The sequence below is a fragment of the Vipera berus genome, assembly GCF_964194415.1.
Source record: "Vipera berus genome assembly, chromosome: 10".
Classification (NCBI taxonomy): domain Eukaryota; kingdom Metazoa; phylum Chordata; class Lepidosauria; order Squamata; family Viperidae; genus Vipera; species Vipera berus.
Genome location: NC_138213.1, coordinates 1,565,592 through 1,589,963, shown reverse-complemented (window position 1 = coordinate 1,589,963; position 24,372 = coordinate 1,565,592). Strand labels below are relative to the sequence as shown.

At 46.1% G+C, this 24,372-nt stretch overlaps 2 protein-coding genes across 5 annotated transcripts in view; both read left to right on the top strand.

The window, feature by feature from the left end:
- Positions 1–13,272, top strand: part of BANP (BTG3 associated nuclear protein) — an 88,119-nt gene extending 74,847 nt beyond the window's left edge. For all 4 annotated transcript variants that reach the window (XM_081335888.1, XM_081335887.1, XM_081335889.1 and 1 more), the window contains 2 exons: positions 7,513–7,656; positions 12,446–13,272. In XM_081335888.1, coding sequence (XP_081192014.1) covers positions 7,513–7,656; positions 12,446–12,517 — 216 coding nt within the window. In that variant the 3' untranslated portion in view covers positions 12,518–13,272. The remainder of the gene's footprint in view (positions 1–7,512; positions 7,657–12,445) is intronic.
- Positions 13,273–16,137: 2,865 nt separating this feature from the next.
- Positions 16,138–24,372, top strand: part of ZFPM1 (zinc finger protein, FOG family member 1) — a 228,761-nt gene continuing 220,526 nt past the window's right edge. The window contains exon 1 of the mRNA XM_081335881.1: positions 16,138–16,293. The gene's annotated coding sequence lies outside the window, so the exon portion shown is untranslated. The remainder of the gene's footprint in view (positions 16,294–24,372) is intronic.

The following is a 24,372-nucleotide window of genomic DNA, read 5'->3' as shown; positions in this document are numbered from 1 at the left end:
ATCCAGGTTAAGATTGCCCCAAAGGTGTTTTTTTCAAAAGGCAACTGGTCTTTGTATTTCCTTGAAGACGTTTTGCTTCTCATCCAGGAAGCTTCTTCAGTTCTCACCATTCAGTCAGAACTGAAGAAGCTTCTTGGATGAGAAGCGAAAAGTCTTTGAGGAAAAACAAAAACAATGTCCAGTTGCCTTTTGAAAAAGCACCATGGGACAAACATATTTTTTTTTGCTGTCTTTTGCTAACACATTTTCTGGATTCCGTTTCTGATTTTTATGGACGATGCGGCTCAGGTTTATTTTCATTGATACAGCCTCCCTGAGAAAAGATAAACCTAGTTTGAGCTTAAATGCTGAGAAGCATTGTTCAAATTTAAATAGACACGATTTGCCTTTATTTTGGGTTCTGGTGCTACAGATTTCTCAGGAGGGTATTCAATGGAGTTATAGAACTGGCAGTCTACCGGTTACACCAGATGTGTATTCTAAATGAAAAGGTTTAGGTCCAGAACTTCAACATAAATTGAGATTTACACGCCATAGCTTTTGGCTTCCCATAAAGAATCTGGGCAGCATTCAAGAAAGCCTTCATCTGCTGGTAGAGAAAGTTAACACTGATGCAGGACACTGTAAGGATAAGAAGAGGAAAGTGGACTTTGGCTGGCTCGTTCCTTCAGCTTGGTAGCAAAATATATTGCTGTACAGAGGAGACCTCGCAAGGTCAGCCACAGGGCAGGAATAGCTGACCAAGACTGTCATTTGATCCCAGCAAGCGCCTATAGTAAAACAGGGTGGAGCTGCACACCATGAGCACACTTGGGATGGTGAAGAGGGGCCCTCAGCCCTGGTGGGTCTCCTCCAGCTGCAGCGTAAGATTGGAATGGCTTGTTTTCCACAAAAGACGGTCTTGGGTCCATCTCCTCTTAGAGGAGAATGGAGGCCTAGCTAATCATCATGAAGCCCCTTGCAGAAGGAGAGAACGGCAGACGAGACAGGCAGGTAAAAGAGTAGAAGAGAACTAATGAAAAGCATTCCACTCTCTAACACCAAATCAATTATATTTTAGGATGCTGAAGGAACTGATGGAGGTGGCTATGGATCCACTCTTGGTAATTCCTTTGGGAACCTTTGAAGGACTAGCTCCAAACTTAGAAAGTCATGGCCTTTGTTGACAGTCTTTATCCCAAGTAGCAAAATGACTCTTCAGGGTTATAGTAAAATTCTGAGCTTAGAAGGTTACAGCCTCTTAGCACCCCTGCTTTTGTTGCGCCTCATCAAAAGGAACATCAAGAAAGTCTGAGAAGGAAGGTCTAAACTTAGAAGCAGAGTATGTTGGGATTGGTTTAATAGATCCTGCTTTGCTCAGTTTTCATTATTGCAAAGAGGATATGCGTGGGGAGAGAGTTGTAAAATGTTTGTTAATGAAAAACAAATAGTGTCTTAATTTAAGAAACATGGGTGTGTTGCTGCGTTGATGGTTTTTCTAACAGCTCATATTTAGCCATATCTGTCCTGTGGAATATGATAGTCCTTTGACTCTACATTGTGGCTGGTCAGTCAGGCTGGCTTGTTTCTTAAAATCCAAATTGGGACGATGATGAAATTGCTGAAGTATAAAGCACAGGAGTCAGTGCGATCCCATCTATCTTGATCATGAAAGAGGAAGGGTATCAGGACCGTCTACTAATCTGTTGTTATTATTTTCCTGCAAGATCTCCAGTGGCCTGAGTCCTTTTCTCCATTCATAGTACTACTCATTTCCAAGTTTTGCAGCTTGGCGTTACAACAATGTTTTGTTACCTTGGCAACAAAAATCACATTTTGCTTGCAAGTCTTTTTTGGAAAAATTCCTACTGCGAGTGATATCATAAATTAAAACATTTGTAAAGTTCACATAGTTTTACTATTTGTTTCTGTGTCCCCCAACCCCCAGTGATGGAATTTGGCAAAGAAGGGATGTTTTGAATGTAAACTCAGGGACTGCAAAGTAGGACATTATACCCAAGCGATTCTAGTGGCCCTTTGAAGATCAATAAAATAAGATTGTAAAAAATTTACTGGATTCGAAGTAGATTCAACAAATGACAGGTGCTTTTATTTCTTTATGGAAGGCCCAGCAGGAAAAGATAAACACAAAGTGGATGTTTTCCAAAGCAAAATAAATAAATAAATAAGAAATGTGGAACTAGCTGAAGCACGTTCTTCCTTGACCATGGGAGAGCAAGAAGTGACATGGCACAGGTATATCAAAATACACAGGAAAGAGAAGCAGAGGGAGATGGTTTTCTCTCTTGTCTTAATACTAGAACCTGGGTCCTCCTAAAAAATAGAATGAAGAAAGATAAAAGGATGGATGGATGGATGGATGGATGGATGGATAGATAGATAGATAGATAGATAGATGATAGATAGATAGATAGATAGATAGATAGATAGATAGATAGATAGATAGATAGATAGATGATAGATAGATGATAGATAGATAGATAGATGATAGATAGATAGATAGATAGATAGATGATAGATAGATAGATAGATAGATAGATAGATAGATAGATAGATAGATTTAAATAGATCACTCACTTTGAGTTCTTTTCCTGAAATTACTTTGGAACTATGCAATGAACTCTTTAACCTTGCTACAACTATCTAGAGAAAACTAAATTTGCCAAAAGTCCAGTGAGTTCCCTTGGTTGGCAAACATTCAATCCTCACATTTCCTGAATCTTAATTTGGGATTCTTGTCAGCTACCTTTTGCTGAGTCTCAGCCGAGCTTTAACCCTGGCGTGGTAACTCTGCTTTCTATTTTCTTGCTCCTTCGATGAACAGAAGTCCAACCAGGCCCTGCCCTAATAACTGGCCTCAACCCACAGAGACCTGGCTCCAAGCCCCCCCCCTTTCTCTCTTCCCATCAAATGTGTAATCGGTTTCTGCCGATGAGATGTTCCCTCCCCAACTTTGCACAGTCCTTGGCAGGCATTCCCCTTTCTTGCACTCCGATGAAGTTAATTTAATCAAGAATTTCTCTCAAGAGGCCGATTAGCAAGACAGCACGAAGGCCTAGCCTGTCATTTGCTTTTATTGGTTCAGGAGGCATTCGCATATAAATATATACAAAGTGAATCCCCTTTTCTTGACCTTGGAATATGATGTCATCCTTCAGTCCTTTGGCTTCATTGTGTCACAGATGTTTCCCACCCAACTCCTGGATTTGGACACTTACCTATCAGTTATTTCAGGGCAGCTCTTTTGGGGGAGGGGAGAGAAAGAAATTGGGTTGCGGTCATTTAACTTAAATTTGGGAATTTTGTGGATTCAGCACATGAATCTTACTAACAGCGAGAGCTGTTTTTCGTTGAAGAACATTTCTGGTATCAAACATTTAGGGTCCCCAATCTAACTGGCAGTTTGTATTTTCCTGTTTCTTTTATTATAGCTTCTTCATTCAAATGCTCTGCATTCATTATCTGGGTGAGAGGATGCCGAATTTTAGCAGCAACTGATTGGGTAACAGCCATTCTGCACTCAGAGCCAGTTTGAAAATAATATTTCTCCCTCCTAGGATTTGTCCAGCCCTAATTGCTTAAACACACCAATACCCCAAATAGCAATAAATAAAGCCTATTTCACGGTATCCTTGGGAGAATCTGTCCATTTCAAGAGAAGATGTTTTTGCTTTTTAAAAGACTTTCCGGAATGGAAAATATTTAATGTTAAGAGTAAGCCATATAGAAGGGGGATTCCGGAAAAATAACCCCAAGCAATAAATGTTGAGGAAGCAAGAATGTGACCTGAGAATTGGAAGCTGTATGCCTTTGGAGAAAAAAAAAAATGGGTGGACCCAAGAAAGGGAAGAAAATTTACTTTCTTTTAATAGTGTTTTCCCCTGGAATGATAATGAAGTGGGAGATAGAAGTTGCAGATGGAAGTTGTTAAAACAGGATGAGTCCTGGCGGCCAAGTGAGAGTCTCTCTGGGTTGCTATTCCCAGTATCACTAACGTCCCTTTTTGTGCGCGGCTGCAAAGTTCACAAAACAGGTGTGTCGTCTTCTCACAACGAGAGCAGAGTGTACAAAGATGCATGTGCTCCACAGCTGAATGAAGCGCCTCTGCTGTAGTTTCTTAACCTTACACTTACTTTACCTTTTGCAAGACAAGGAAAGACGGTGGGATTCGCCTCCCAGACTGGCTGGGATAAACCCTATAATAGAATGGAGATGGAAGGGACCTTGGAGGTCTTCTAGTTCAGCCCCCTGCTCAAGCAGGAGAACCTATGTGTTTGTTTGTTTGTTTACATGTATACGCCACCCATCTCACTCTCTCTAGCATCTCTGGGCGGCTTACAATAGCATAAAAAAATTACAAGCCCTAAAATTAACAACAGTTAAGTTATTTAGGTGAGCACTGCCAGCAATGGCTCCAGTGTGCAGGCTCAAAGCTTGCCTGCTTCTGTCCCAAATGGAAGAAAGCTGGGGAAAGGGATGCAAATTGCATTTTTGTGTGTAAATGGACTGGGGGGGGAAAGAAGGGGGAGGAATGGGTCATGGATATCTTCACTCATTTGTCTCCCCCCCCATATGCAAAATGGCAATAACAGTCAGCTGCTACATCTTGGCAGGTTTAGCTACCGTTCTCCCCATTTTTGATGCAATGTTGCTCGGAAAAATTGATAGGGAATTCAGTAGCTGCCGTTCCACATTTGCAAAGCCTCAGGTCACTCTGCAAATGTGGCGGCTCGGAGATGACCTGCCAATAGAAGTTTAAAAATTCAGACCTATGGTAAGGTTTTATGGATGGTAGAAAATACATTTAGATAGTCTAAATCAGGGGGTCTCCAAACTGGGCCACTTTAAGGCTTGTGGACTTCAACTCCCAGAATTCCTCAGCTGGCTGAGGAATTCTGGGAGTTGAAGTCCACAAGCCTTGAAGTGGCCCAGTTTGGAGACCCCTGGTCTTTGTAATGAAGAGCAAAAGAAAGAGCAATTGTGATAAGTTTCTTTGCTGAATCCAGAGATTATTTGTGTTGCCTGGCTGGTTAGTGATGCTTTTGGATCCTATTTGTTGGTTGATAAAAAGGTGATGTTGAGCCAGCTGGAGAGAAAGCAAATATACTGAGTTGTGGTCTGGACTGGACTGGCCCGTGCTTTGACTAAGAACATTTGAAAACAACGCAGGATAGTACTATATTGGCTTTTTCCCCAGATTCTTTTTAAAGAACAAGTTTGGGGGGGGGGAAAGAACTCTCTTTTTAACCAATGTGTTTATCTAGTTCAATAACTCTGCAGGCAAGATGGTAGTTTGGAATGGAAGCTATTAAATAAATTAGATTTGTTTTACGAATGGAGGCGAATAAGCATGTCCCAGGATAATGCTGCAGGATCCAATCTGTTGTGTGTTGCTTTTTAGATTGGGGTGTCGATGGCTGGCTATTAAGTTAATGACTGAATCTACCTCTAGAAAGCTACAAACAGGCACCGTATAAATGCCACACACAAAACAGCCCAGAGCACACAGAGAAGTTCCTTGAGGATGGGCTCCAGCATGAATCTGAAACCTCTGGTCCCGGTGACCGACCCAGATTGGGTTAAATTTATTTTAATTATGATCCCTGCTCCTCTAACCTCATTTCGATCCTACGGTTCAGCCAGAAGGCTTCCCTACTCCATCCATTTTGCTCTCCGATGGGTTTGCTTTTCATGCTCCCTAATTCTTGAACCATTAAAAAAAAAGTAAACATCTTCATCCAGCAAGCAAATTCGTTTTATGGAGGGAAGGGGCTGGGTGACATCTATAAGCCATTCTCAGCATTTTTCTTGTTATGTCTTCTGTGTGCTTACAAACAGCTCTGGAATGTTGTATTTCAACAAAATATTTAAACAGTCCCTGCAGATCTCCAAAGACTGTGCTCCAGACCATAGGGACCTCTGCCACACACTCAGTTCTTTAGGCGCCTGGCCATTCAAAGGGGAAAAATAGATCCTCCATGGGAGTAGTACAATTGATGGTTATGTGCAGTCAAGTCGGTGAGCACCTAGATAAATGTTCTCCAGGCGGTTCATCCCGATCCTTCAGTGGTGCACTCAGTTCAGGCTGGGCTTAAAGTTGCCAAAGTTGGACATCCCTGGTTTATAGAATATATATATACCTTTCCTCTCCATAGGCAAGAGAGTGTGCAACTAAGGGTCACAATTACACTGCTTCTTTTGCTGGCCTATACACAAAAGAGAGTCTGTGTCAACGCTGCTAACATCGGATGTTCTTGTTTTGACAACAGATGGAAATGCAGCCATTTTTCACTATTGCTTTTAGAGTTAGTTGATGCTGGGAGGGGGGATGTGGATGAGAGTCCAGCTAGTCATAACAATAATAACTCAGCAGTGGAAACCCAAGGTCATTGGGCCCAGAGTTGATAGAGTTTTGCTGGGCTGGATAGAAAGCCCGGGCTTCAAGCTAATTGGGGAATGTGATTTATGACTGTTATTGGAGGAGGGAATTGTGCTTTCTTAGTTTGTATCCAGGGGAGGGGACTTTAGTTTCTGGTTTGGACTATGTAATGTCGATACTTTGTTTCTCGAATAAAAGATTCTTTAAGGTAAACAACGCCTTGAAGTTCTTTTGAAGAGTTTCATCTGTCGGAACCATGACAGTCTGTTCATGTACTTTTTTATTTAAAAAAAACCATAAAAGGAAATTGGATTTCCATTTTCTAGTTTAATAATCTTCCTGGCCTATTGGAATTTAAATAAAAGTTGGCTGATACAATCAACACCTACTCACAGAGATACAGTCAATGGAAAAAGTGTGAAGCTGGGTTATTTTCTGCAGTGGTGGCCATTAGCCATTGTTTACGCAGAAGTCTAAGAATATTCGCTTAGTTCAGAGCTTGGACCAAGTTTTAAAATACTTGGGAAAGGGGTAAATTTAGGTGACAGATTTTTGTTAAAAACTTGTGCAATTGTAAGTGACAGAAGAGAAGGAAAAATTATATTTTATATATATTTCCTGCTGATTTACACAAATTTTACTAACCTGATTGCTAGTCTGGCTTTTAAAAATCTAAGGCGGTGTTTCTCAACCTTAGAACTTTAAGGTGAGAGGGCTTCAACTCCCAGAATTCCCCAGCCAGCAGTCTACCTGGTTAAAAAACCTAATGTGGGCAGGTATAATATACCAGCTTTAAGAACAAAACAGCATAAAACATTAACAAAAGTAAAGGGAATAGGTGGTGCCCACTGAGGTGGGAAGAATGCATCTTTTTTCCTTCCAAGGTGAACGTTATGACAAATAAACATATTGTGATTTCTTTGATACTTTCTGGACAATCTTGTTTAATTCAGTAGTTTTACTGACGATTGGGTAAAGAGAAATTTCGTGCACGGATCTGTGTGGCACGACTTTGCAAGGATACCCACTGATGATGCGTTTTCTCTCTCTCTCTGTCTCTCTCTCTGTCTCTTTCTCTGTCTCTTTCTCTGTCTCTCTCTCTCCCCCTCTCTCAATCTCTCTCCTTCGTACAGGTGCTTCAAGGTGCCCAGCTGATTGCAGTTGCTTCTTCTGATCCTGCAGCCGCCGGTGTCGATGGATCCCCGCTTCAGGGTAGCGATATCCAGGTCCAGTACGTCCAGCTGGCCCCAGTGACAGATCACTCCGCTGCTAATCCAGTGCGTAGACCATTCCTGTTCATGAAAGGGGAATGTGCAGAGGGATCTCACAGCTTCCATGACACAAGACCTAGCACTCTCTTTTGTTCTTCTAAATGCGTCAGCTCCTTTTGTTAAAACCTTTACAGCCCTCCTTAAGCGGTTTACAGAGTCAGCACATTGCCCCCAATAATCTGGGTCTCACTTTTACCGACCTCAGAAGGATACAAGGCTGAGTCAGCCTCGAGCCCGTCAGGATCGAACTCCTGGCAGTGGGCAGAGTTAGCCTGCAATATTGCACTCTGCGCCATCACAGCCCAATGCAACTATACCTGCTCTCAAATGTTTCCATGAAGCTAGCACTCCCCAACGTGGTGCTCTCCATAATTCCCAGGCTTGGAATTTTGGAATCTGTAGTTGAAGCTGACTCAACAGAGCTGAGAAAGGCTGTTGGAAGTCAGACTGAAATACCAAACTGTAGATGGCGCTCCCCAAAAAAATCGAATTGTGCAATATTCAGGCAGGGCATGTGAAGGAAGCTCACAATTACGTAGCGTTCTTATTTTGTTTCCTCCTCGTCTTCCTTTCTTCACAACCATCATCAATCCATCCGGGGTTTTCTAACCCTGGCATGTGTGTTCTCACAGCATTGTCAGCATTAAGACCTCCTGGCAGAACTGAGAAATTAGTCCCAACCTTTATACCTTCTGTTTTCCAAGCTCTCCTGCCTGCAACATTAACAAGGTGCAACTTCCTAGGTGGCCTTGCTCTACCTTAGGGGTTGGGGGACCTGTTAGGAGCAGGAGCTCGGTGGGCCCCAAGTGTCCTGGCACTGGCGGTCCTTCCCTCCCTCTTGTCCGCACACGGAGACACACACACACTTCCCCCCCCTTCCCTCTCCCCTATAAATATGCATTTCCCCCTTTAACCCTCCCTCCCTCCCTTTTCTCCCTCCCATGATCTGTGGCTCCGTATGAAATGATCGGGTGAATCTATCATGTTTTTAATCTCCCTTCTCCTCCCCCCGAGTTCCCCTCACGTTGAACGGCCGGCTAGGAACTCTGCAAGGACAGGAGACTGAGAAGCCTGAATGCTGCCATCTTGTTTGTCCTTGGACTTAGTGCGTCTGCCCTCCTGGTTAAAGCCCTCTGGGTCTCCCCACACGTTTCCTCCCGGGAGGCAAATTGCCCACCATCTCATCTTTCCTCTTCTCCCTTACGTTGAACCGGAGCTGCTGTTTCAAGCCCGGCGATAAATCTTTACATCTGTTGGCAGCCAGGATGGAATTGCTCTCTTTCGGACACTTTGCACCCTGTTAGCTTTTAATATTGTGGTTAACCACAGAGATTTATACCATGCTGCAGATAAAGCTAAAGGAATGCTGGCCCTTAAAGATGGATGAGAGCATGTCAAACTGCTGATTAGGCTAGAGAGAAGCGGGCTGGAGCTGACCGGGCGGATTGCTGAGCAGGCAAGGCAAGAGGCGTGACAAGGAACCCAGAACTATGAAAAGGACGGCTGTCTAAGGAAGGGCACGGGAGAAAAATCGCGGCATCTTTTGTTTTTTCCTGTGCTTCATGTCCAGGTGGCAAACAGCTGGAAGCATCGAATTATCCCTGGCCAGACCAGGTCCAGTCGCTGTAAGGGCTAGGGCTAGGCCTGTGAGTTATACGAAACTCTGTGGGCAGCTCACAGCTCCGTACTAGTCAGAAAAGGCTGCACAGCTCAGACGCTTGCATGCTTTCATTCCGCTGGATGATGAAGGGAGTCCTCAACTTAAACCATTTGTTTAGTGACTGTTCAAAGATACGACAGCACTGAAATAAGCGACTTAGCAAGTGGTCCTCATGCTTACGACAGTCGTGTGATCAAAATGTAGGTGCTTGGCAACCAGCCTATATTCACGACGGTTGCAGCGTCTCGGGGCTCTGCCATCTGTGACCTTCCCCGCTGGCTTATGTCAATCGGGGGAGCCAGATTCACTTAATGACTCCGTGATTCACTTAACAACTGCAATGATTCACTTAACCATGTGACAAATAGTCGTAAAATTGGACCCAACCCACTTAAAAACCGCCTTGCTTAGCAGCAGAAATGTCTCAGTTGTGATCGTAAGTACGGAGTAAAGTCAGTACTCGTCACGCCTCAATACCGATTGGGTGGAGTCAGCTCTAAGGACATCCCACAGTGGTCCCAGTGATGGTGGTGTGATCCTCCAGGCCTCGAGTGTTCGGCACATTGATGCCCAGCCTACTGAGCAGCAGAGGCTGGACCCAGATTAGGTCCTTGGATGGCTAGCAAGTACCCCGCTTGGGAGGCAGTGCCAGTGCAGAGTGCCTCGGGCACAAAGGGTGCCAGGCTGCACCTCAGCTGAAGTTTATTTTCGTGCACTGATTGCATTCTTCCCCTCCAGACCCTCTAATGCTCCCTGACATGTTAAATTACAGTAATAACACTGGCGTGCCACCCAAGATTTGTTTTTCCTTCCTTCTGCTGAAATTGGTGCGAGCGGAAATGTTTTCCTCTTAAAGCCGGCCCTTCGGAAAACCTTCCACATCTGGTTAGACGTGGGATGATTAACCCAGCCCTTGAGAAGGAGCTATTTATTTTAGCGATTCCTTCCCCCCCTCCCCCCAGGTGTTGGGTTATATTTTAGCTGCACACAAACGGCATTTGTAAATGTTCTGATTAGTCAGTTGTGTATTGGGGGGAGAAAAAAGAGCAATGGAGACGACCTGCAAATCTGTAATAACACGTTATTAGGGGCAGGAGAGTCAAGAGTATTAGACAGTAATTCATTTCAAAGCGTTTGCAGAAAGACTCGCCTTCTGAATTCGCAGCCAGCTCTTCTTTATAAATCACACCAATTCCTCAGGCAATAAAACCGGAGGAAGTAAGGCTATTAGAGCAGCCTTTATCCTTTGTTCTCTTCAGCCCCTTTCCAGGTACAAAGAAGGGAGAGGTTGGGGAAGCCACTTGAGCCGGGGACATAACACCAAAGTGCCAGCATGAATTCTTCAGACCGGAAGCCTTTGTGGCTTTGCTGGGCAGGGGGAGGACATGGGGCTTCCAAGGCACTGAAGCCCAGGAGGGAGCCTCTTAGGGCAGGGGTCCCCAACCCCTCCGTCCGTGGACCGGTACCGGGCCGTGGCATGCCAGCAACCGGCCCACACAAACAAGCAAAGCCCCATCCATGAAATGCAGGCAGCACACAAAACCACACCCTCTGGTCTGTGGAAAAACCTCTCTCCACGGAACTGGTCCCTGGCGCCCAAAAGGTTGGGGACCTCTGTCTTAGGGAACGGAGTGCCTGGGAGGGAAAAGTTGTCATGGGACAGTTTCTTTGCGGGATGAGGGCCTCTCCTGAACCTCATAACAGCCACAGTTGCGGTTTCATCTTGAATTTCCGAGCCTGAAAAATGATGTCTTATTTACAGGTAGTCCTCAAATTAATGACCACGATTGAACCCAAAATTTCCGTAGCTCAAGGAGATGTTTGTAAAGTGAATTTTGCCCCGTTTTATGACCTCTTAGGCTGCCGTGGTTAATGGAATCGTGGTGGTTGTTAAATTAGTAACACAGTTGTTAAGGGAATCTGGCTTTCCCCATCGAATTTGCTGGTCAGAAGTTCGCACAAGGGGATCACATGATCCTGGGACGCCACAACCGTCATAAGTGTGAGTCAGATGCCAGGCGGCTGAATTTTGATCAGGTGACCACAGAGATGCTGCAGTGGCTGTAAGGAAAACGGTCATAAGTCCCTTGTTTTGGTGCCGCTGTAACTTTGAACAGTCACTCAATGAAGTGTTGCAAGTTGAGGACTACTTGTGATTAACTTCACCAAGACACCTTCCTGGCATTTGTCCCCCAGACTGGAAGTGTAGGCCATTTCACCTCTTTGCCTAGAGAACCGTACACAAGCAGGAGATGAAGTAATCTTATTATTCCCCTTCCACGTGGTCAGAATGTGCCCATTTATTAGCCTTCTTCTACACAGAGCAGCCAGTAAGGAAAAGCAGAAGCAAACTGGTGCCACCTACAACTTCGCCAACTTGCCTTAGATGATACAACAAGCAGGCGATTCTATTTCAAAGTGATGTTAATAAAATGTGATGTCGCCCCTTTCTTTCTTTGCCCTCCGAGTAGAAGGCAACGCTTGACTGCTTGGCGGGATGTAGGGAGGGTGGCTGCTAATCTCAGCTGTGGGACCGCTAACTAGGAATTAGTGGGCTCCTCTAGGAAAGTGTACGAGAGAAGAAGGCATCCGCTTGTTTAGGATCCAGTGCTTGTCCTGTCCATCACATCTTCACTCTCCGAGCTGTTCCGCAAGCGTGGCTGGCTGAGGAATTCTGGGAATTGAAGTCCCGAAGTCTTAAAGTTGCCAAGTTTGGAGACCTCTGATCTAAAGCAAAGTTCCTGAGGAACAGAGCAGGTCCAAACACAGTGTCACAAAGAGTAGCCAATCACTCCTACCAATTGCTCTCTTCATTCTCTCTCTTGGCAGTAACTCAGAGGGAGATGTGTTCTTCAGCAGAGACACAACACAGATCATAAATAAAGGAAGCTGCTTCAGACTTCTATCATTAGTACATTTTTTGGTGTCTGGCTAGCCGCAGTTGGGTGGTAGAGAGCTGGACCATGGAGATTTTGGTTCGGACCCAGCATGGAAATACTTTCTTTAATGGCAATTGAACCTTATTTAGGGTGCTGTTGCTTATTCAGGGTGTCAGCCAAAAGCCATCACCCCTGAAGGGGCAGCCAAGCCATCTGATGGTAAACTCTAGTGTGTTTGTTTGTTTGTCTCTCTCAGAACACGGACTCCCTTCACTCAGCCATCCAGCCAGACATGCAAATAGACCACGGAGCCATTCAGATTCAGTAGGACAAGGGGACACGTCCGCCACTAGGTCAGCTCATGGACGACAGCTAAGGATTCCGGTCGCAGAGCAAGTTCGTTGCTTCTGCTCAGCCGCAGGATGTTTCCTGGACACCTCCTGTACATATGAGCGTGATCTGTCTCCTCTGACCTGGTTTGTATGGAGCCACACGCTGATTGCTTGGACCAAAACGTGGCGCCGTGGAACTGCCATCCTTCCACTTCGTTGCAAAGCTCCTAGGATACGTGGCTTAACCGAGGAAAAAAACAAACCAGCCCTGCAGGAGGCGAGATCTAGCTAACTTTCATTAACCCAACTATTTCGAGTGATGTAATGAACCACCACTTCTCTGTGACTCATCTCTGCCACTATCCCTAGACATCTTCTGGGAGATGGGGTTTTCTTCAAATGCCTACCTTGTTACTCAGAAAGAATCAAGAGTGCAAATATATTTTGCTGTTGAAAGGAGTTTTTTTTTAATTTGCTATGTTTATAATAACAGAGAGAGATGGTATTGGGGGGAAAAAGAAAGTGGGATGGAGGCAGGCCCACGATCATAAATGTTAGCTTCTTTTGCTGCTGGTTTTCTTGTTTCAGTGTAATCATAAAAAAAAGGAGAGAAAAAAGCATACAAACAGAAACTTTGCCTCTTTTGGGGGGTGGGTATTCTTGCAACTACTTTTTTTAAAAGGGGAAAAACTACTATCCTCCACTGTAATTATGCATTTCTAACAAAATAAATGTGTATTTATGAAGATCATTTTGAAAATTCCTCCTTGAGGTGTTGTTACCCACGGTGCCAGCTGCAGCTTATGTTGATTGGTTCAGATGACCTCCTTGTCTGTGTTTCCTTAAGTACCACCCCGAAGGGCTCTTTTAGACAAAATTCCTGACTTTGTCCACCCTACCTATGTACCTGCTTTATCTTTAGGTATGGCAGCTTCAGCCTGGTCTCACAGAGGTATAACCTACATGACTTATTTTTCTGCCTCACATTAGATCGTTTCTGCGCTCCTTCAAGGAGGATTTGAGTCTCTTTCCGTCTCTTTGCGCGTGTTCCTCTCTAAAGAACCAGTGATGTGGGGGAGAATAGACTGAGGAGAGAAACAGTTCTAAGGGTTATCCTGGTTTATTTGTCCTTCCAGATTTATAGGGTCGTGAAAAGGGAGTTTTTAGATAGGGTAACCCTAATTTAGGGCATTGCGCTTCCAACACCCTTTTTTCCAGAAGGCAAGAAAATGGCAAGAGATACCCTAATGCAAAGTCAGAAAATACAGAAAAACGTGGATCCCCAACTTGGGCTCCAAATCAATTCTTGTTTCTGTAGTTCCCAAGGCAATTTGTTAAATAGGAGCTTTGGCTTTGTTTTTTTTCTCTAAACAAGAAGTAGGCATGCATGCAAAGGCATCTTGGGAAATGACGCTTTGGAAGGTGAGAGCGTCCGTAATGGACAGGAATGAGCCAGTAGGCTCGGTTGGGGCAACCCAACTCTTTAGCAAGGCTATTTTAGTAGTATGGTTAATTGGCAGCAACTCTCACACAGGAAGCAATGGTGTAAAGGTGGCAGCTTGCAAAGAAAACATCCCTGCTTGGCGAAGCCCCATTGGGCACCGGAAGGCCAGAGTTTAGCCCCCTTGTAGAGACATCTCAGGAATTTTTAGTGTTGTCTTCTGCAGTTTGGCTAGAAGATGGTTTTTCTTCTTTTTGTGCAAACGCTTAAGTTTTTAACTGCAGATAAATGCAGGAAATTGCAATCAAGCAGAAAATTTATTTGATCGAAGGAAAATAAGTCCTGGGCTTGGCAGGAGATTCATTTTTTCCCCCTACCGTGCTCAGTCATAAATTATCACTCTGTTTTCAATGGAGAAACCAGACTGAGCAAGTCTGAAAGATTGATAGAAACTCTAATCTAGGAGGAGAAGATAAAGAGCCTCGATCTGCCAGGTTTCCCGTTTCCTCTTTGATCTTGGACGTTGCCGTTTTTCCCCAGCGACTCAAAATCCTCCTCTTTAAAATGGAAGCAAGACGTTGTTTTCACTGTACTGCTCAACGTACAACCACAACTGAGCCCCCAAACTCCTGTTGCTAAGCAAGAGATTTGTTAAGTGAGTTCTGCCCCATTTTACAACCTTTCTTACCAAAGTTGTTAAGTGAATCACCAGTTATTAAATTAGTCACACGGTTGTTAAATGAATCCGCCTTCCTCATTGACTTTGCTCGTCAGAAGGTCGCAAAAGGGGATCACGTGACCCCCGGGACACTGCGACCGTCGTAAATGTGAGTCAGTTGCCGACGGTCTGAACTGTGATCGTGTCACCAGGAGCCTGCTGCGACGGTCGTAAGTGTGGAAAATGTCATAAGTCACTTTTTTTCAGCGATGTTGCCACTTTGAACGGTCACTAAATGAATTGTTGACTACCTGATGTGATTGTGGGAAAACCAGGGTTGCACCAAGAACACCAGGCTCAACTTATATCAAGGCACAATGCAGGTTCCCTAAGACATCACCTGGAGAAAACTTTTTAAAAGCTATCCCAGAATCTTGAAAACGGTTAAAAATGGGATGACCATCTTTAAATTCCCTGCAAGATTCAGAAAGTTACAGCAGAATATGGTCATCTGGCATTTCTTCTCTCTTTCCACAGCACTTTCCCCTTAATTCTGTGATTAATCATTCCATTTTTTGGAAAGGGAAGGAAATAAATTTCTTTGTTTCGAAATTAAACCTTTCTCTCTTTCCTGAAACCGATCCAGAACAGACCAGGCTGAGATGGACTTTGGAGGGTTTGTGATCCAGCTGTGGGAAATCTGCTACTGTCCCACCCGTATTGTGTAAACCAAGCAACCAAGTTACTAGTAGGGCTGGCTGGGGAATTCTGGGAGTTGAAGTCCACAAGTCTTAAAGTTGCCAAGTTTGGAGACCCCTGAATTACAGAAACACATCTGTGAGGAAAGATATATATGTTTTCCCCACCTTGGTGGGGTTTGCAACCCTGTCGCTGGATTGGAGTTTACCCAACTCCCATTTTTTCTTCTCTGGGAACCCTTTCGGACCTGTTCCTACAACCGAATTTCTTGAGTTCCCTTATACCAGCTTGCAGTTTTACAAAGGCTGCAGCAAAACATGCTGCAAAATAAACAAGAATGCAGAAGTCACAATCCCCAAAGACAGGAGGTGGTTTTGTTCCTTTGATTCTTGCAAAAAATGGGGGGGGGGAGAATTGCTGTGACTTCAAGGCAGTTCTTGAGATGCTTGACTATGTTTACAGCATTGACTCAAAGCTGAATTTGTATAAAAAGCTAACCTTGGGTTTTGGTGACTTATGATGTAATTTGAGAACAAAGCTGATTTAGCCCCGTTAAGGTCCGATTTAATATATGAATGCAGAAGACGGATTAATTCAGTAACCCAATTAAACGTGTTGTGTTAATCCAACTGAGGAGAAACCAATAGTTTATCTTGGAGTGCGGAATTTGGAATTCGCAAAGCAGAAATGTCTTGGTCCTTTCTCACCAAGCGGTTCCTCCTCCTCCTCCGAAATCGACAGAGGCTGTTTCCTGTTTGTTTCCAGCCCAAAGAGGGTTAAACATGTGCAAAGAGGAAGGGAATCCCTATTCTGGAACTTGAGACCTTCCAGCTGAGAGCAGAGAGATGTGGGTGGACGTCACAACCCTCCTTGCCGCACTGGGCTCCCATGTCAAAGGAAGTCTGCCGAAGGAGCAGCGAGGGCTGCAGTACCGTTGAGGATAGAGATATGTGATGCCATCACTTCCGACTCCGGTGAGTAGGAAACGTGTCAGTCTCCAAAGTAGCTTTGCAAAAGAAAACGCGAGGCTCCCTTTCGCAGCTTGCGGGCCTCTCCAGCAACGGAGAAGCAGCTTTCCACGTGGAGACTGTGGCATGTGGCTCCAGAACAAAACTTTGGTACCCTCGCCCTCTGTGCAAACACTCTCACCATCCGGTACCCCCGTCCCTTGACACCTGCCGAGAATTTAAAGAGAAAGAAAGTGGAAATCAGAGGCCCCTAATCTGTGAGTATCCAGGCCATCTCTCCACACGGTTTTGGCTGTATTTGGGTTTGGGGGTTTGCAGCTGCAGCTGCAGCTCTGTGGTGTGAAGTCTCCCGCTTAAGATCCGGCATCTCCTCGGAAGGGGAGATGGCAGCAAGGCATTTCTTTCAGACTTGGGGCGGGGGAACGTGATGAAGATGTGCTGTCAAAAGACGTGCCAGAGAGGGAGGGAAATCTCGCTCTCATCATCCTATAGAAGGAAAGGGGCTGAAGCATCTCCCCTCAATGCACACACCTGCAGACACGCGCACCAAGGCTGAGTTGCCCAAATGTCTCTCGAGTGCATGGATGCTTTCGTTTCTGAACAGTACATTTCCAGGGGCCACTTTCGGAGCTATCTGTGGTTCAGTTTTGGCATCATGTAAAGCCAATTCATTCTGCAAGCTGTCCTGTTTTGTCTCATTTGATGGAGTTTAATCGCAGGGTGCTTCCCCCCACCCCCCAAAAAACCCATTCACTCCCTTCCACATTCAGCCAGAGCAAAGGATTGTTTGGACAGTCCTTAAAACTGCAAAGGGAGACCGGAAAGTGGGCAGGTAAAGCCCGCTGAAGCGTCAGGAACCAGGCAGACTAAGCAGGAAAGGGGGGGTGTGCTGTTTTAACCCCCTCCTTCGGATTGGAGGAAGTAACAGTCCTTCACAAAAAATGAATAGGCTTGTGCTAATGTGTCTAGGATGCTGCGGAGGTTTTTGACCATTTTGGTCATTTAAGGGTCAAGATCTTGCAGGATCTCGTATTGGGAATAAGAGAAGGGGCAGACGCCGTCTGTGCTGGTTCCCGAAATTCTCCTGCATTTGTGTTTTTTAAAGACGTTTGTTTTCCTGGTATGGAGCCAAGGTGTGTAATTAGATGCTGCTTTTGCTTGATAAGGCCAAAAAACCCCCCCCAAACCACGTTTTTATCGCTTTTCATCCCTCCCACAATATTTTTCCAGAGGGAAACACAGGTTTCCATGGGAGGATTCTCCCCGCCTGCCCCTCCCCCACCCTGCTTTTAAAGCCCCTCCCCCCAAAAAAATTTGAGTTGTCACTTGCGCCTCTCCTGATAGCTGATTGTACCAAGTTCTGCCCATTTCCCATCATTGCTCTCTTCCATATCTCTCTCTCTCTCTCTCTCTCTCTCTCTCTCTCTCTCTCTCTCTCTCTCTCTGTGGGGCCTGGTTTTGATTTCCCTCCTCCATGCTCCATGTTGCTTGCGTTAAGCGCCTGTTTTCCATTACGAAGCTTTGGTAGACAGACCAAAAGGACAGTCACATTTTCCGAGCCTAAATCCCTCTCTCCCACCCTTCCCTTGAGACCATCCACTTCGGCAAGATTTTTTTTGGGGGGGAGACGGGGAGCCAGCACTGAAGCAGGTAAATTGATGGTTGGCGTGGCTTCCTTCGGTGTGGTCTCTCTTGGGGGGCGGGTGGGCAGGAAAAGACTCAGGAGGGGCATCTGTTTCCGTCATGGGGATGTGAGATGTTTCCAAATGATTTTAGAAGCTCTTACTTTTATTTACAATGCGATGTTTGTGTTACTCTCCATCCAGATGGAAATGAAACGGAGCTCCGAAAAGCAACAAATGCCTTCCCAAAACTTAAAAGCTCTGCCATCTGCAGCGATGATACAAATTGACTGTTAATTCTTAAGTCAACAAGCCAGAATGCAAAAGCCAGTTTAACCCAGTTGATTTCTACAGTTGAGCTTCCACATTGCACAAGCTGCAGCTTGTGGGACACTCTGCAATAGTCAATCAAAACACCCAAGGCACAGAGGGTAGGGTTGAGGTCTCTCTGAGCCATTCCCCCTCGCCCGCCCCCACCCAGGACACATAGGAGCCCCTTAAATTTTGGGAGGAGCCTCCTCTGCTGTAAATGATGAAAGTCAATAACACAATGGCCTACCGTGTTGAAATGGGAAAAGAACAAAAATGATCATAAGCGTATACATCATCTCCTCACCGTCCTCAGGAAAAAGTAAGACATTTCTGCTTGGGGTGTTTTCTACTTATTTGAGGTCTTTCGTCTGATTCTTGGCATCCTAAAAAAATGTCCCATGTCATTTGTAGTCACCAAAACATTGCTTCTTAAATCCACTTGTTGTAAACCAATTTTTCTCAACCTTGGCCTCTTAAAGATGTGTGGACTTCAATGCTGGCTGGGGAATTCTGGGAGTTGAAGTCCACGCATCTTCAAGAGGCCAAGGTTGAGAAACAATGTTGTAACCTATGATTTGTGAACTTCAGTTGCTGGATTGATCCATCATCTAAGTCAAAATCAAAGCATGTCTCAGCCCAAAACTTCCTGCAGGAACTCTAGAGGAAAAATCCTTTCACAGCCAACTTTTCCATGCTTTTGTCCTTCATTTGCAAAGCGGCAACACCGACGTCTTTTGTGGCGCTTACTCTCGTGCGCGTGGTGCTAGACAGACTTTCTGCGATCGAGCGTTCACAGACAGGTCTGTAAGAAATGAGGCTTTCCCAATTATCCTGGTCCTCTTCCCAAATATTTATTTAGTTATGCATTTTTGGCACGCATTCTCTCTCCCTCCCTCCCTCCCCCCTGTACGTATGGAGAAGGCGCAATGAATCCGTTTCATGGGTTAGTCATGGTGGGAAGCTTCTCAGATCAAATGGCTTTTTATCGATGTCATGGGGTAGAGATCATATTAAAGAGCATATCTAATGATTATGTGCCATGCAAATGAGCTTCTGCATTGGGTATTAGCAGTTAATAAAATGCCACACACACCCTGATGTGGATAAGGATAGTTGAGGAAGAAGAGCGGTTTAGAAATATATATATTTCTAAAACCCTGGTCCGTGGACCGGTACCGGGCCGTGGCATGCCAGCAACCGGGCCGCACAAACAAGCAAACCCCATCCCTGGGATGCAGGAAGCACACAAAACTACACACCCTCTGGTCCGTGGAAAAACCTCTCTCCACGGAACCGGTCCCTGGAGTCCTCTGGATTAGAGAACAAACAAAAGTACCGTATATACTTGAGTATAAGCCGAATTTTTCAGCCCACTTTTTGGGCTGAAAAATTCCACTTCGGCTTATACTCCAGTCAACAAAAAAACTTACCGAGGACTTGTGCGCGGCCGAGGCTTTGGTGCTTCCGGGATCGCGCACACCTCTCCCAAGCCACCGCCGTCCGGAGACCTGCCGAAGTTTGGGGAGGTTTGGGGAGGTGCGCGCCTCCCCAAACCTCCCCAAACGTCGGCAGGTCTCCGGACCTCCGCGCCCTGCCTGCCTGCTTCTTTCCACAGCGGAAAGAAGCAGGCAGGCAGGGCGCGGAGGTCCGGAGACCTGCCGACGTTTGGGGAGGTTCTCCCCAAACGTCGGCAGGTCTCCGGACTTCCGCGCCCTGCCTGCCTGCTTCTTTCCGCTGCGGAAAGAAGCAGGCAGGCAGGGCGCGGAGGTCCGGAGAACTGCCGACGTTTGGGGAGGTTTGGGGAGGTGCGCGCCTCCCCAAACCTCCCCAAACGTCAGCAGGTCTCCGGACTTCCGCGCCCTGCCTGCCTGCTTCTTTCCGCTGCGGAAAGAAGCAGGCAGGCAGGGCGCGGAAGTCCGGAGACCTGCCGACGTTTGGGGAGGTTTGGGGAGGTGCCCAAACCTCCCCAAACGTCGGCAGGTCTCCGGACCTCCGCGCCCGCCTGCCTGCTTCTTTCCGCAGCGGAAAGAAGCAGGCAGGCAGGGCGCGGAGGTCTGGAGACCTGCCGACGTTTGGGGAGGTTTGGGGAGGTGCGCACCTCCCCAAACCTCCCCAAACTTCGGCAGGTCTCCGGACGGCGGCGGCTTGGGAGAGGTGCGCGCGATCCTGGAAGCACCGAAGCCTCGGCCGCGCGCAAGTCCTCGGTAAGCTCCGGGCGGTCACTTGCTTCGCGTCTCCTGAGGGAAGGGGGGACGACTGGAGCGGGCGTGTTTCCTCGCCTGCTGGGCGCCGCGATTTGCCCGGGGAACGCGCGGGCCCCGAATGGCAGCGTGGAGCGAGGAAGCGGACAGCCAGGGCTTCCCCGAGAGCCGCGGCCACACAGGGTATTCCTGTGTATTCAGGCTTGCAAAATGGCGGATCGAGCCTCTGCTGGCGGCAGAGGCTTGCAGAGTGCGGATCCAGCCTCCGCCGGCGGCGGAGGCTTGCAGAACGGCGGATCAGCTTATACTCGAGTCAATAACTTTTTCCAGTTTTTGGGGGTGAAATTGGGGGTCTCGGCTTATACTCGAGTCGGCTTATACTCAAGTATATACGGTATATGGTATCCTCAAGCGAGTAAAAGAATTGAAATGGAAACGGGCTGGTCCCATAGCAAGAAGGACTGCGGGCAGGTGGACCAAGGCAGTCACAGAATGGATCCCACTTGATCCAAAGCGTCCACGAAAGGGACCTAAAAAAAGATGGAGCGACGATATCAGCACGTATGGTGGGCCCACTTGGCAAAAGAAAGATCAGGTTGGAAAGATGCGGAAGAGGCCTTCCTCCTGCAGTGGATAGACAAGGGCTAAAATGATGATATAGGTCAATAAATGAGGACATGAGGCATGGGAGAAGCAGATCTTACTTCTCAATGCAGTCCTTGCCCTCCTTGGCAGCCCTGTGATGCGCCCTTCCCTAAAAGCGACATGTTTTTCCACCATAAAGGTATGAACGGGGAATAAAGTTTTTAAGATCGTTGATCTCAATGTCCCACAATCGAGGTTGCATCAAAAAGGGGTCCGAAGAGGCTTGTTGGCATTACACATAGTCCTCGAATTATGACCACAATCGAGCCCCAAATTTCAGTTGCTAAGCAAGATGGTCGTTAAGTGAATTTTGCCCCATGTTACGACCTTCCTTGCCACAGCTGTTAAGTGAGTCACTGCAGTTGTTAGGTTAGTCACACAGCTGTTAAGTGAATCCCCCATTGACTTTGCTTGTCAGAAGGTTGCAAAAGGGCATCACATGACCCTGGGATACTCCAAATGTCATAAATATGAGTCAGTTGCCAAGCATCTGAATTTTGATCACATGATCGTGGGGATGCTGCAACGGTCATAAATGTGAAAAACGGTCATAACTCGCCTTTTTTAGTGCCATTGTAACTTCAAACGGTCACTCAATGAACTGTATTTATTGAGTTTAGGTGGCCACCCAACTCATACCCAGGTGACCAATGAGCAGCCATATAAATTAGGACTTCTTCTTGTGTCCAGATCAAACTCTAGACTGCCAAAGTGAAGCCACCTTCTTGGCTTTGTCTCTGGCCAAAAATAACTCATGGTTAGTACATGTTTCTCATAGTAGCTGAGCTACCAGCAGATGGACTGGGTTTTGTGTTAGGACTCCACACACCATTATTGCCTGGGTGCAACTACAGAAAATAAGCGGAGAATGTCTTGAACTAGAACCGTTGGCTTTGATTTGCAAAAATTGGGATGAGGGAGAAGCCACGCGAAAGGCAACAATGACATCCACATATTACTGTCCTACAAAGTTGTGCACCGAGGATGGCCGGGTGTGTAACCACTTTTCCGCATTGCAACAGAGATGCTGAAGGCAGCCATGGTGAAGATCGTCTTGAGTAGGGCATCAAGCCTGCAGACTCTGGGGCGCCTTGAGGGATGGTGGCTGGGCTTAGTGCAATCCTTTGGTTCTCTAACGTATCTGAACTTGGATGCACAACCTTTCCAAGTCACAACTATGCCTCGCACATTTACTCACACAATTCTGGCTGCCTCCATAGATGCAAGCCACATTTCTGGCTTTTATACAAGACGTGCTGGCAACTGGGCCATGCAATAGAGTTGCACGGTAATTTTGTTGGTCCTAGGAATTCTGCTGAAGTTGTGTCTTTGTTTGTGTGACTGCCCGGATTCACTGGTCATGCTCTGTGGCTTTCTCTTTGGCACCCTCATTGCTTAATTGATTTCCTTCGATTGAAGCCCCGGGCTAGTCTCTGGACATTGCAGTGTAGAAAACTGTCTTCCAGGTTGTGTTCTCCATCCCAGCTAATCCAGCTGCAGTCACACTTGAGGTGTTTTTGATTAGATATCATTTTTATTGAGGCTCATCAAACTCTTGGAGTGAGCTGGGTTGTGTTTCCACATCCTCTTGGGCTGGCTCCGTTCTTTGGCTCAGAGCGAAAGGCTTATAAAAGGGTCAGTGTAAACATTGCTGAGGAGGACTTAATGATGTGGGCTTGTCAGGATATTTACCTTTTCCCTCTCTACAATGCCAAACACTTGATCAGCTTGGACACAAAATGTGGAGGAGACTGAAAGTGGCAAAACTCTCAGACTCCTTCTGCGTAGTTGGGTGTTGGAGGACCTGGTGCTCTTTGATATATTTTTTAAAAATTTCTTGCTTTCTAGAAATAAGTGGATACGTGCCGATGTCTGTGCTGCCCCCTTAAATATTGGCCATGAGTTGCAGAGATGGAAAAGGCTAAGGCATGTTCATTTATCCAAGATTTGTTGAACTAGCCGTAGTAGCCTGCTGTCTAATGTTCGAGTTATACATTACCCTACATAAAAATGGATGGTTCGATGAGTGACTTCAGTGACTTACTTGTTTTTCAGCAACGCAGTTTGGAAATGTTGCCTCTGTTTTTGTTACTGGTACTAATGTACCTACCATGGATTGTCTGGAGATCTACCTTATATTTTACAAAAGTACATGCCAGCCCGAGACCGCTTGATTAAGGGCCTATGTCCCACCCAGAATGACAAAAGTTGAGTTGGAGAACCTAAATCTAGAGGGGTTTCTGGCTTCATTCCAAGCCCAGGCTGGACATTCTGTGATTGAAGGCCACTTCCTTTAGCATTGTCAAGGTCTAAAAACATTGGCCTAACCGATGGAAGCCAAGCCCAGCTGAAAGCAAAGATAACTAGATTTCCATCATTGTTTTCAAGGATGGATCAGGATCCCTTGGCTGTTGTTTAGAATCCTTGCCGTGATGCTGACTGTTCCTGAATCATCTTAGCATTGGCTCTCAACTCAGCCCATCCTTGCATTAATGAGTGGCTCGATTTCCACCAGTTTCTGTCACAGCAGGTGACCACGTGTTTGGCACCCGACTCTTTCCTTGCCCTCACAAGTTCCCCTCTCGGCAGCTTCCCTGACCACAGGGATTACAGCTTCCAATTCTTATCTTCTTGTCTCCATTGAAATCTCTGTCTGGAAATAATGTCTGTTCTTCTTTGTCAGGGACCGTAACGCATCTCTCATCCTGGTGATCTCTCAGATTTCACTCCTTTATTTTGTGTTCTCTCTTTTGGTGGTGATAAACAGTAGCCACCATTAATTCAACTCTGAGCCTGATTGGCTTGTAAAATAGGTGAGACGCTCTGCCCAAGGACTGGCTTTGGTCCATGGCTTTAAGTTCAAGGCAGCCTTCTTAAAATGAAAAATCCCCAGGATAATGTTGCAAAGGAACATCATGCAAGCCCGCTCATCTCTCCTTTAAGATGAGAAAGTAGAGTTAAAGAGGGCTCAGCTGCAGGGTCCTACAAGCAGAAGACTCTTGGATGCGATTCCTTGCTTTACCCCATTGAGAAATACGGCAGGCCTGGGTGCCTCTGCTGGGCTCTGTTCCCCTTGTTTGTGAAGCTGCTTTAGACCTTGGCACAAGGACGGGGCGCAGGGTGGGGTCTTCAGAAGGAAAGGGGAAGGCTTGAACCCTTTCACAGCATTGAAAATACCGAGCAGATGAAATTGATTCTTCTCGCTTGGCTGCTGCTTCACTTTCTTGTGCAATTTTATTGGAATCTGCTGGTCCCCCCCCTCTCCAAACGCTGCAGCCCCCAGAGCAGCCGCGTCCAAATAATCA